We start from the raw sequence: 13,904 nt of genomic DNA on the forward strand, positions 1-13,904 counted from the left end.
GACTCAATTCTCAGAGGAAATTAGCCTACGGAACTCGACTGGTTACTCCGAGTTACGTAGTAAAACTTACGAATTAACTTTGGAAACCGAAACATCGAAGGGTATCACATGACACGATGCAATATGCATCTCGAATATTTTCAAGTAAAACTTTTTTACTCCGTAACTTGAAAAACTTATTTACAGAAAATTTTTCATTTCTAACGATCCTCTTTGCTACCGAATGTGGGAATAAAAAGTTTTCTGTTACCTCGAGAATAGCCAAAAATCCGATTCATTGTCGTATAAGTTTCGTTCCAGTCAGCAATAAAAATAATAATAATAATAATAAAAGAAACGAGGACGATTATGGTGTAGAATGCTAACAAAAATTTAATGTTTTTCAAAATTTCCTCACAATTCAAATATTTCAAAGTGACTTTTCGTCTCAACATTATAAACTGTCGCTTGGATGATAAAAATCTTGCCTAAGATGAGAACAGCTTCGACCTAAATTCTGTCTTAAAGTCACCACATTACGTTATCATATTTTGTGGGTAGAACTATCAACATGACTTAATCCGGAGATTTTTCCTTGAGCTAAGAACGTTCAAAAGGATTTGATACTCTTTCAAGCTTGGCCTCGACGACTACTACAGCGGCAACGTAGCCGGAGAGAAAGATTGGTGGACACAATGAATGGTAAAAAAATGATATTTATTGCCTCGGTGTTGAGCTATGAAAGTACAAACATTAATTTCGGCTCAGAAGAAAGTGACCCACAGTGAGGAAGTTGACATTATTTTTTGTTTAACGAAAATAAAAGGTTTTTTTTATTGATGCTCTGTCTGCAAAAGTGAATTTGGCTAAATTCTTGTTTTTAAATGATTTGTACATGCGATGATTTCTCATTCCTAGAGGCTCACCTCCTGCTGCCAAAACTCCATGCGTATAGTAGTCTCAAGTAGTGTGAAGCATCTACAGTCAGACGAAGAAACTATTGTTTCCAGTAAACTCATTAAGGTAGATCATATCCGAAGGATCGTATTTTATGGGTATCTAAACTGGGTCGATTTTTACTTCCTAATTAAAGATATTATTACATTAAATTAATGTCAGAGTTATTCATTCAAAATTGTAAATAAATTTTTCCAACTTATTTTTTGGCGCATGAAATTACAAGCCATTAATTGAACGGGGATCCATCACTAACCGAACCCAAAATTTCATTCGTCCCTGGCAAAAATACTATAATTTTTTATGTCAAAAATCGCATTAGAGAGCGCAAAGGAAAAACCCAATGAGAAATGGATCAAGAAAAAAGTGTTAAAAGACAGAAGGCTATGACAGTATGAGCCAAGCCAAGAAGAAACGAAATGCCGAAATAAGCAAACGTGAGGTTACCAGTGCTCTTATTTCATCAATTTCGTTCAATCTTTAACGTAATATATTTTTATTACTAAAAAACAATCGTCTCGAATTTTTTTCCAAGCCTTCTATACTTCATGGTTATTGTGTACTTTTTCGTAAACTTCGTAAGAAGCGTTCATTCGTTAAATGGAAAGATAAACGATTTTTTACGCATAGTCCCTACTGTGTGTTTTTCTTCATATTTAAACACGTTTAAATCTTTAAAATTTGATATGTCCGTGAGTCGACTACCCATTGAAACTCTGAGTAAATTTCAAGTCTTTCTTAAGAGAATTGTTTCGTGTATGAACTACCTTAAGAGATTTGTCCATTGCCAATCTGCACCGGTTATTTGTTTTCGAGCGAATGAAACGTGGCTCTCTAGAGTTCATTAGAGACGAGTAAAAAGTATGTATGTGTGCAGATATACTTTTTGAAATGAGCTATCCAACTATTGTGGTCCAGAAAGTCCGGAAATGAAAAAAGACAATGTGGTTCGTGTGTGTGTGTCCAGATCCTTAGAGAGCTCGTTCAATAAGCGGATGAGTGCACGTAGAGGGTGAGAAAAAGGTAGTGCGAGAAAAAAAGGAAAAGAGAGGAAGTGTGGAAGCAAGGTGAAGGGGAAGATAGATTACGCAAGCTTAATTTATCGCATGTGGGTGCCTCCTGCACAATTTCTCGCATCTCTCCCTAGCTTCTCTCCTCGCCATTTGCTTTTACGTCCCTCATTTTATAAGAGATGCCCCGTCTCCCAAAAGATTTATTATCTAAACGCCGAGACGACGGCACAACGCACGCTTTGTATCGATCACTCGACTGACTAATCCTGAATCTTTGCACAGTTGGACCTATATGCGGCTTTCTTCATGGAATACTGCAAAATCTATCGTTCGAGGAATCACGTGACTGTCGCAGTCAAACAATGTATTCGAAGCACGAACGTTTGTACAGTTTTGTGAATGAAATCACGACGATTCAATCGTAAGTTTCACTTATTAAATTTCTCAATAAAGTTTCATTGAACTAACACTGGTGATAGAGTTAACACGTTTTTTTTTTTTAATTTGCCTCTTCAATGAATCGAGTCGTTGTCGATTTAATTTGTTATCGCCTAATTATTAGGTGATGACGTTAATCTTTTTAACGGACCAACCCGTCATACTATTTCTTATCCTCGCGAAAATTTCCCTATTGTCGAGTCTCTCTTAATGTCGCTTCCATGACCGAAAGATGGGAGTTGAAGTTTCTTCTCACTAAACTTTCAACCTTATCCGAGTGTCGCCTGCATGTGCTTGAGCTTTCGGCGACGAGGTGCTCAAACATATATTGCTAACACGTTGTACAGCCTGAGCAATATATGAGTCATGTATCCTCATAGGCTTTTTCTCTTCTCTGTTGGCTACAGCATTGTTAGTTCTCTCGCTTCCCTTTTTCATTCCTCCCTCATCCCCACATTGTCTCTCTTGTCACTCTTATTCTTCCTCTGCCTTCTCATTCCCTACGTCGAGGTTACTTATGTACAGGTATGTACAGTTTATACCGAGAAGTCCGCGAGGTCGTGCAACAAGTTTGTCATTGTTTCAGGTCATAGTATGAACGGAACGGTACATGGACTAAGCTTGAGAAAATTGTTTCGACCACCAGGCGAATATTTTTTGTTCTTTTTTTTTTTTCTTTATTTCTTAGCCTAGGAAAACTCACGTTTGTTACCTTCCAGCCACTACTCTTTCTCAGCCCTCTTTTGACATCACAATCGCGTGATGTATACTCTACCATCCATTTTGGTGCCTCCCATGACCGCGAGGCTTTACCACGTTCTGTGAAGACTCAACTTTTCTGAGAGCCACGACGCCGGTCTCCGTTTCCCCCTGTTCCCCAACTAGCCAAGCTTCTATTGTCCTACCAGATTTGTAATAAAAAAAAAAGCTGGAAATATGTACGTCTACCTTCGTGACGAAATATGCGGGATGTTCACTTCTGCTTCTTCTGTCACTCTTAAAGCCAAAGCTTTCATGCTGACAAAAATTTATCTCGGTTCTACAGGTCACCTTTTCACGTTAGTTTCTCCCCCCCCCCCCCTGTGAATTCTTCAGTAATTGACTGAAATTTGCTACTTTATTTTATGTACTTCTGGTACAAATAGAAAGAAAGAGACTCGTACCAATAGAAAAAGACCAATACCCATACCTTTTTATTCAGAAGACTTAAAAGTCTTTTTCTCTTAAAGCATAGTAAAAAATGTTTTCAGTCACTTCAAATGTTCATATTGTAAAGTATGCTCGAGCAAGCCTGAAAAAAACTCTGTGTATGGTAAAATGTCACAGGTATTCGGTGTATATTCGTGTATTTGCCATAGACTTTACTATGCTGACAGTCAAAATTTGTGATTTACAATACATTTCCACTTATCAGTTAGTGCTAATCTGACATGTTGAGTAACACTCGAAAACAAAACGAAATATAGTTCTCACTTGCATCACTTTTTGGTATCTACATGAAGCTGTTTAGAATTTAAGAGACGAAAAATTGGAAAACTCAAAAAATACTATGCTGCGTAAATACTTTATGCGGCCTAAATCGGTGGCTAAATACTTTTAAAATTTTAGAAAAATAATATATTCCTCACTATACAAAACGAATCTGTTTTCTCTGTGCAGATTTTTTAGTGTATAAGTGTGAAAAAAAAGTTTTACTTAATATTATTTCTTCAATCGTTGGGATTTCGTTTACATTTTGCGTGTCCAAAATAATTTATTTTCAATTCTAGAGTGACTCTCGGATCGTGAGTCAATTTAATATGAAACATCCTGTACATTGAGAATCGAAACTTCAGTAAAGCACGATACATATATTGAGTTACAACCCTATCAACGGTCTACCTGAGATTCTGAAGCAATGTCTGGCACGTTAACCTCACAAACTTCTTGTCACAGTGAAGAGAAGCCATTCATTTATGGTAACTGCCATGACCTCGACTTTCTTGTGGGTTTTTCATTTCAATAAGACTTCTACTAGAATAAACGTGATGTTGCGAGTTCATGTATTTTGTGTTGTTTTTTTTTTTGTTGATCGTGACCACTTGATAGACTGTAGGCTTAGCGCACATTAAGGTAGATCATGTCTGAAGGATCGTATTTTATGGGTGTCTAAATTAGCTCGATTTTTACTTCCTAATTAAAGATATTATCACTACAAATTGATGTCAGAGTTATTCATTCAAAACTATAATTAAATTTTTCCAACTTATCTTTTGGCGAGTAAAATTACAAGCCATTAATTAAACGGGCATCCATCACTGACTGAACCCGAAATTTTATTCGTCCCTGGCTAAAATACCACGGTTTTTTATACAAGAAATTGCGTCAGAGAGCGCAAAGGAAAAACACGAAGGAAAATGGATCAAGGAACAAGTATTAATAAAAAGACAGAAGGCTGTGACAGGAATGGGCCAAATAAAGAAGAAACAAAATGTCGAAATAAGCAAATGTGAGATTACGAGTGCTCGTTACCAATTTCGATCAATTTTTAACTTAATATATCTTTATTACTGGTAAGGCAGTGGTCTCGAATTTTTTTCCAAACCTTCACTATATACTTAATTGTTATTGTGTTTTTTTCATAAACTTCGTAAGAAGCGCTCATTCGTTATATGGGAAGGTGAATGATTTTTTACGCATAGTCCTGATACCCCAGTGTATTTTTCCTCATATTTAAACACGTTTATCTATTTTCGATCACTCGGACTTACCATTTGGGAGGAGTGAGTGTACCGGTCCGAACTTATTTACAGCGCTTTTGCATTTTTTCATGATTTGGAATTTACTCGAAGTCCCAGTCTGTCCAGGCGTATCGGATTTTCACTAAAGTAGCTCAAGACAATGGTCTGAATTTGACAACCCCTGGCGACCCAGGCACGTTCAGATCTTCGTCGAGGCGAAGTTACTTACACGAGATATATTCTCAACATTTTTACAATAGAACCATTATTTTTATCACGACCAGAACTGAAACCAGCGCATGGTGAACTCCCTTTTCAGAAGGTAATAGTTGTGCTATCCCACCAGACAAACGAAATGAACAAGAAAAGAGGAAAGAATGAAAGAAAGAAGTGAAAAAGCGAAATCAAGTTTTCTTCCAATAATTTTGTATCACGTTCAGAATGGGAATGCTCGAAGAAATACTGTACATCAGAAAAGAGTAGGTTCCAGGGAGGACAAAAAGATATTAAGTTGCTTCACAGACAGTATTTTCTTCGTAGAAATGAGAATCGTCAGAGTTGCTTCAAAAAATATTTCTCGTCCAGTGATATCATGTTTTAAAAACTCTAATGCGGAAAGATTTAATTTTGCACAGTAGCAACGTCTCGAAATCATATAACGAAATACGGAAATCTTCAGCTTTGGATTATTCATTTTTTTGTTTTTGTTTTCTTTTTTTTTCATTTCACGACTTACCCCGCTCCAGCCGAAAGGCAGAAAACCCTTGTGTTCCGCCCAATTATCCGAGTCGACGTAAAACATTCCCGCTGCCATGATGAAAACCCACACCGCAAGATTAACGGCATTCAACACGTTGTTAAATACCAAAGACTTTTTCACACCCGCTGCCATTAGTAACATCATTAATAATGTGATTACGAAGGCTAAAAAGTCCGGTGGGCGACCTGCAACAAGAATTAATCGGAATCAAAATATATTCGTTAGTAAAGAATTAGGCGAAAAATGTATGATACTCAAAAGACATTCACGTGGATCATAGCTGTCAAATGCAGCCTAATTTATTTAGCTTATCTGCTGTGTACACGCAAATTCATGGCATTTCTGTTTCATGAATTCTGACGTTCAAATTCTCTGCTTAAAACTCGTAATTCTAGCGACGACCTGGCTTAAGCCGATTGTCTTAAGGTCTTTGTGTATTTATGTATAACCTGATTTTCTGCTAGACATTGAACTGTAAGCCCAATAGTAATCTTAAAAAGGCTGAAATATTTATATTATCAACACTCTTCAAAAGTATTTGTACGATTCTTTTAAGCACCCAAACTCTTGTCATTTCCCAATTCTTTCTCTCTCTCTCTCCCTCAACTCAGTATTTTTCTTCTTCTTTTCATCGAAGGATAAAAGCCTTGCTTTGCCTCCATCAACGAGACTAGGATGAAGCGAAACTGGTCATATCTGCAATTCAAATCAGTCATCCGCACGTTATAAATAACGCAAGGGCCACTTCAGCTGGTACCGACTCGTCGTGCACTACTAATACCACTTCGGCTTCAACATTTTTGTCCATTGTTTCTTTTTGCATATCCCCTCAACGAGCTTCATAATCTGCTGACTTTCCACTTCTAGTTTTATTCCACCTTCTTGCTTTCTCCCTTGCTGCAGCTCCATTTGAAGAGCATACTTTTTACCTCCGTCTTGACGTCTCTCGTCGGGCTAATCTCTGTAGCTTTAAATGTCAGAAATAAAAAGTACGAAATAGCGAAGAGATGAGTGCCGAGCTGCGTGGTTCTTTTATTACTCGTCGAGAACCACTTACGTCTGTATATGATCACATCGACCTTGAATATTTATTGGCTAATTGCAGATTGAGATAAATGGAACGTGACGCGGATCCCTGTTTGTTCTATCGTCAAAAAATCCCAATTTAGTCGCAGCTCTTCAGGATTTTGCTTTTCACTTTTTCTTACAAGTACTCCGATACGAATTCATATCCATTCAATGTTACTTGGGTCCCGAGTTTCAGACTCGTGTAACGCAATACTGAAACGTTTCGATACGAATCGAAACTCGTAGAAGAGGCTATTGCAGGTCTGCGCACTGACCAGCGGGTTTGCCCCTCGTGGAAATCAACTCCAGATTTTCTCGTTTTGTACGCCGAGGAAATGAATCGACCCGCAATTGAGAACAAACACTCTGTTCTGGACCATGAGCAATAGACGACCAGGAGCATTGTGCTCCTGGTCGTCTATCGTGACGCGATCAGACGAGGTCCAACACGAATTTGTAGTTTCACATGGTTTAGGATTGAAAAAAGAGAAAATGGACGGACTGGGAGCTTTATAGGCGTCTGGGTGGTGCGGCACTGACGCGTTTTTTGTGACACCGAAAATCGTGCCAATAACGTTGTGTGGACACAATGTGAAGACGAAGATCAAGGTGTATCATAAATTTCGTGCGATAAACAAAAACAAGTGGCATGAAATTTCTTCTTTATTCACAAAGTTGCAGTCGGCCAATCGATCGAAGACTTTGTCGTCAACGTTATCGATCTCGTGCAGCCCTTCTACTAAATTCCGCAGTGCACGGCAGTTTGCCAATTTTAGTTTCAAAATTGAAATAATGTTAATTAAACGATGGAAAGTTCGAGCCTGTTTCCCAGCATCTACGAAACTGTCTAAGCACTTATTTTCAAAGCATGCGATAGCGAGCTACCACTTATTGCCAAACATACTCAAAGGTCTTGTGAGATAATAAAAGCGATGCCGAATCCAGAATTCGAGCGCGTATCTTTGGATTTTTTCGTTAGTAAAAGCCCTTGGCATTGGCTAACGACGTTTCAGGTGTGAAGAACCTTTTAGAGAGAGAGCTCCAAGAGATTTTATCGTTGAGTCACTCAATGGCCGCACGTGGCTTCAATTTCGTATTTATTCGAGGATAGTGCTTCGCTGTAACGCTACAAAAAAGATGCCACACAGAAGAACTCACTGGACCGGTGCGAGCAGAAAAAAAGGGTACCTGGGGATTGATGAATAGCCCAACACAAAAAAAAAGGAAATGTAGAAAAGGAAGATACGAAATTGGTGGAATAGAATCTTCGAACGAGGAGATTGGAAGACGCTTCCTTCGCCTCTGTTACGAAATAAATTCAAGGCTCTCCTGCTACCTGCTTGAAACTTTATCGATTGATGCCTTCAGCGTGTCTCACGATCAACACATTTTTATACATCACGATGTGTCAAATTAACAATTCCTTCGGCCTGCCTCGTTCTTTCACTGGGTCGAGTTCTGTGGGGCTTTAAGCTTTGATCGTCAATGTGGACAACATTATGGTAATTTTACACTGGAATCAAATTCACCAATTCTCTTGGGTATACAGACACTGAGCCAGGTATCATAAGCTCAAACATGATAAACAAATGACTTCAGTGCCCAGAAGCACGTTAACACAACTTTTGGAATTTTGACAGATTGTCTTTGCCGCTGAGCATATTTTTGATCGCATTCTCAACAACCCGTGCGTACAAACGAACCAATTTCACTCCTGAAAAGGGTTTCATTCATTTTATTCTACGATCACTGGTTTTTCTCATCGAGAAAGCTCAGTAAAGGCATTGAAGCTTCATGCGATTAGTGACAGATTCTAGAAACATGCAGTAAGCCAACGAAACAAGAAATACACAGTTTGAACGAACATAAGGAAATTATTATTCTGCGGATCAATTCTTCCTCTGCCTTGCCCGGTATTCAATTGGCACGTAAAGCACATATGCATCGAGCAGACAATAATGTCAGGAACGAACGACGATGGCTCTTCGGAAATAAAAAAATACAGCTTTTCATGCCTCCTCGTTTCGCTCGGATTCTCTTTTTCTTGCCTCAAACTAGTATGATAGATAAAAAAAATCAATCAATGGCTTGAAGTGAAGTTATATTCGGTGTAGTTCGAGGAAATAGAGAAAGCGTTGTTTAAATTGATCATTGGCGCTAGTCCTTCGAACGATGCAACAAATGTGCCCAATAGCAATGCTCGTATGGCGAAGCCACGTGGAGCAACCTAAAAAATATTTCAGGACGTTATGAGATTGCCTCATTGCTAATCATTGGGGCTTATAAGGTGCTTTAAGGAAGTTGAGGCTGTACAGTCATTTTTTTTACCCAAAAGTGATGACCTGTACCTTTCAAAAGTTAGGCCAGTTTACAGTTTGGCAATGTTGCATACACTTTAAAGAAAAGTTGGGGAAAAAAAGACGAAAAACTGGTGAAAGCTCAGTCGAAAACACGAACAGTGACGATCCTAGCCTCAAAAAACTGCACGGAAAACAGATTATTATTAATATAATCTCAGCAAATCTCCTAATAAATCTGAAAAAATTGACATTATTCGGCAAGCCTTGCTCATGTTGCCCAAAAAATTTCATATTTTTAGCATCATTTTTAACTTAGATATCACTGAATGTGTCTTGACTTCCATAAGATTACATGTTATTTGGCCCAAATTGTTATTGATTTTTCTCAGCAACGACGCTCCTAAACTGTCTGAAAATTTAACTGATTTTTTTTTACACTTCACTTTATAAGATGCAATCGGTTTAAAAGCGGTGGCATCATTTTCATTCTAATGCCTCAACTTCCTTAATAACGCTCTGAATGAAAATCCTACGCCCAAAATCATCATATCCTGGTCAGGCCATCTGGCTAGACTGCGATTAAACTGCCTAGTTAGTTCCTCAAGATGGTATCCTTAAAAACGATCTTACATTAAGAAAAATAGGTCGCTCTATGAAATGATTTTTTTAGTCTGAGAATTTTTGTTTTGTTTTTACATTTGATACCGTAAATTTGATATTTTTGTCTACGAAACATCCTAGAAATTTCGTATTAGAGGACATGTCACTCGCCCTAGCAGCAGAATAACAACCATCTCCTTTACGCCTCTACTCAAAAACAACTCTGCTTCTAAAATCTTTACTCCGAAATTCATAACAACTCTACGTCTACTCGTGTATAATCCATCATCTTCAATATCTCTACTCATAATGAGATATGTTCTAAAATCATCAAGAGTAGAGATATTGGGGATTAAATATCGCACCGGAATAAATATGTTAAGGAGGGTAGAAGTTCTCTACGTCCGCAGTTATTAAGGAGCGGAGTTGTTATCAAGAATGGCTACCGACAGAGTTGTTAACTAGCAACTATTCATAACTATACTCATCGCAGCTCTACTCGATAACGACTCCGCTCTTTAAACATGTATTTAGAGAAGAACTGTTGTTGAATAAGTTTATTGAAAGTAGAATTGTTGACTCGCTGCAACATAACTCGACTCTTATATATCTACTCGATAACATTTGCATTCTAGAGATTTTTATTTTATGCATAAATAACAACGTCTCTACTCTTTAACATGTCTAGACGGATGACACAGATTATTAATGACAAAAGAGGAGACATATTGCATTGTATTGATTTTTCTAATTTGAGAGTAGACTTGTTTGGAGCAGCGTTGTTTTTGAGTAGAGCCTTAAAGAGGACGGTCGTTATTCTGTAGCAAAAATTTAGCAACACATTTTCGTTTTTCAGGTCGGTATTCATTTCCAGAAAAAGCTCGACACTACAATATGACACATGATACTAATTTGAAAATGCATTTGAGGACGCCTAAGATACCATCGAGTTTGCAATTGTTATCACTTCGAATGAACATCTTGATGGAATATCAAATGAGCAAAACACGATACCAGGGAGACACGGATACGCGGGGTTCGCAATTTTGAGGTTAGGGGCACACGCTTCAATGTTGGAGCTAAATAGTTTGACGGTCGTGAGGCACGCCCTCGTAGAGCCTCGTGTAACAGTCCTGATCCAGGTCCCAATGAGTCGTACTTGGTTAGGACCGTTTAAGGCCATCCTGCTTGGTCAATCATTAAGGAAGACCTCGAGCAAGCGAAGCTCAGAAAGAGTTTTCAGAACTTTGGTGAAGAACGTTTGGAATCCATAAATAAGTGGAATATTTTCACATTCAATATAAATGTTCATTGGAACGTTGATCGATATCGATGTAGAGCAGCAAACAGAATATAAAAAGAACCTCTTTCTCTTGATTAAAAATAGCCACGGCTGTAACGTCAGGATACGACGTAAATGTTTTCTCTAAGAAAAAACGTGCTTTCGTTGCTCATCAGCTAGGGAAGTTAAGGTAGTACTTTTACTATACTATAACGAGGAGAGCGAGAGTAGAGTGTGGGTCTGCTGCCATTCGTATGAGGTTGTAGATGCACCTGGTAAAAATTAATGTCGATCAGTCAGTGCCCAAAGTCCCATCGATAGCTGAAGTACCTTCGAAAAAGGGTTGAAGTCAATCAGGACAACGAAAGTACATTTTGACTTCGAGCGTGAAAAGTCAGACGTTCCAAAATGCTTGGAAATAAGCTTGACACGAATTCGAGCCTACCAGACAAGCAGACAAGCTGGCAAAGATGTTGAAATTCATCAATTCAGTTGAAATTTTCAAGAACAAATAACTTTAAAAAGTTAGAAAAGATAGGAAATGCGAGTATGATAAGGATCGTAAGATACTATACAATAGATCGGACGACGAAGTACGCTAAATGTGCAGCTGGGGTGGCAGAGCTGGTATCCTCGTTCCTGCCGTAGTCTCGGTCGTCGTCATCGTCGTAGCGTAGTATGGCGACCCGTCTATTCGCTCACTCGCTCCTAACCGGCGGTTTGGATCGATGAGGTCCACAGGTGCCGGTGAAGGGCCAAGTTCCATCCGCGCAAGCGCTGATGCTCATATGCTAAATGTGTATTCTCGGAATACACTTTAACCAAATATTCACACAGACAAGTTTCCACGTTCACACGACTACGGAAACTATTTATATATTTTCATCCACACATACAAGTGTATTTATATTTGTGTACGTTACACGTACAGTCCGCAATATCTGCCCATCAAAATACCGTCTTCTGCTCCCTCGATAACGACTCCAGACGCGTCGTCTATACTCGGCTCTATCCGCGTGGGCGTAGAATTACACGCATAATAAACTAACGTGAAAGGAACATCTAGAAATACGTTTGCGGCTTCGCTATTTATCCTTCCAGCAATTTCGGAATAAAGTTAACGGCGTGGGGCTAAGTAAACCGAGAAACTTGAAGATTATAGCAAAGTTAAAGTGCAACGACGCGTTCAAGTTTTCTCATCCGTTAATACAGGATCTTTATTTGAAAAAATTAATTAAGGCGTCGCGATCCCATCAGTCTGCTGAACAGTGATTCGAACATCGGGCACCGATCTTCCATCACTTTTCTGAAATTCTTTTTCTATCTTCTGATAGGAATGAAGCCTCTGGATTAAAAAATCAGTCTCTGCTTAAATAACGATTCCATCCATATCTCAATGTCGCTCTGCCGATGCAGCTTCAGTTCCGGGGCTTTTGTACCGAAATTTGGAACCTGCCAGCTCAGTCTCACAAGTTCGTGTGAAGAATAATGAGACGAAGACGTTCATATGAGAATTCTCGAATTCTCGTTGTAAACACCGCTCCGGAAACCATGTGCGGTAAAGCCAATATAATATACTACGGTAAGGAGCAACAGAGAGCACATCGTTTGTGGATAACCACGGAAACTCATCGCAAAGTCATATACCTCGGTTCGTTTCCGGGAGGCTCTATCACTTGCAGTCTCTCGGTTCGGTGAACCGTTACCTCATGATCTGCCACGAAGCTTCAAGTCTATTGAAACAACCAAATAGCGATTGTTTGGTGGATTGAATCGCTACCTCGCATATAATGGAATGTATTGAAAGTTGTAGGAGTCTAAAGTTCCTGGGGTTCCTCAGAAAACGGTCCGCTGTTAGTATCAATCATTTTTAAGAATTTCATTCGGTGTTCAGTGAAACAATGTCAAAATTTTAAAGATCGAACAAAATTTATTAATTTATTTTGTTATTGATATAGCTGAGAATAATTGTAAGGAGAAAGAAAACTTATCTTTTTTTTAGCTTCGAATAGTCCCTATTATGTAACATCGGACCTATTCGTTCAAACATCTACCTCGACTCCTCAAAATCTTGAGGGGGAATCGAGTCGCAGAAAAACACTTAACCCGAATTACACGGATTTAAATTTTAGGCCAGAACTCCAGTTTCGATTTCTCGTTACACATCGACAAGTTTTATTCGATCGTTTATAAAAATTCAAGTGCAACAGTATTTTTTTTTGACTTGTATTGATATTGAAACGTTGGAAATCTCAAGGACGTTGGAAAGAATTCCTCATTAGAATAATCGTAAACTAAATTGGTGGGTGTCGACGAATGTTTTGCTCGACAGCAAACTTATCAGCGTCTAAAATCTAGTCCCTGAAGAAACGGAGTCTTAACACCGACGCGAAATGTTGTATCTGAATTGGAGTCGAATCAAAGATAAAATGAGCGATGTTTTTGTACACAGAATGATAGAAACTACATGTGAAATAACGCTTTGGAGTTTGCAATAAGCTGGCGTAACCTTTATAACTGAAAGCAATAGCAAAATCGTAGAATGAGTTCGTGAACCTGTAAACTTTTCTCTCGTTATTGCAACCGTAGTGTGGAAAGCATTGGGAAAGTAGTTGATACAGAGATTTCGCACAAACAATCCATTGTGGCACGTACAGACGATAATGGTTTCCACCTCATATTTGCATGCAACTTCACGGAGAAAACGGATTCGTTTTGTACAGTGAGGAATACATTATTTTTCAAGAATTTTCAAAGTATTTAGCCACTGATAACAAACAGCATAGT

At 38.6% G+C, this 13,904-nt stretch overlaps 1 protein-coding gene across 3 annotated transcripts in view; it reads right to left on the minus strand.

Moving 5' to 3' along the window:
• The window catches only part of LOC122410838 (probable cationic amino acid transporter), a 67,509-nt gene that overhangs the window by 13,002 nt on the left and 40,603 nt on the right, over positions 1 to 13,904 (minus strand). For all 3 annotated transcript variants that reach the window (XM_043419286.1, XM_043419293.1, XM_043419298.1), the window contains one exon: positions 5,844 to 6,052. In XM_043419286.1, coding sequence (XP_043275221.1) covers positions 5,844 to 6,052 — 209 coding nt within the window. The remainder of the gene's footprint in view (positions 1 to 5,843; positions 6,053 to 13,904) is intronic.

Source organism: Venturia canescens, chromosome 1 (genome assembly GCF_019457755.1).
Source record: "Venturia canescens isolate UGA chromosome 1, ASM1945775v1, whole genome shotgun sequence".
NCBI lineage: Eukaryota > Metazoa > Arthropoda > Insecta > Hymenoptera > Ichneumonidae > Venturia > Venturia canescens.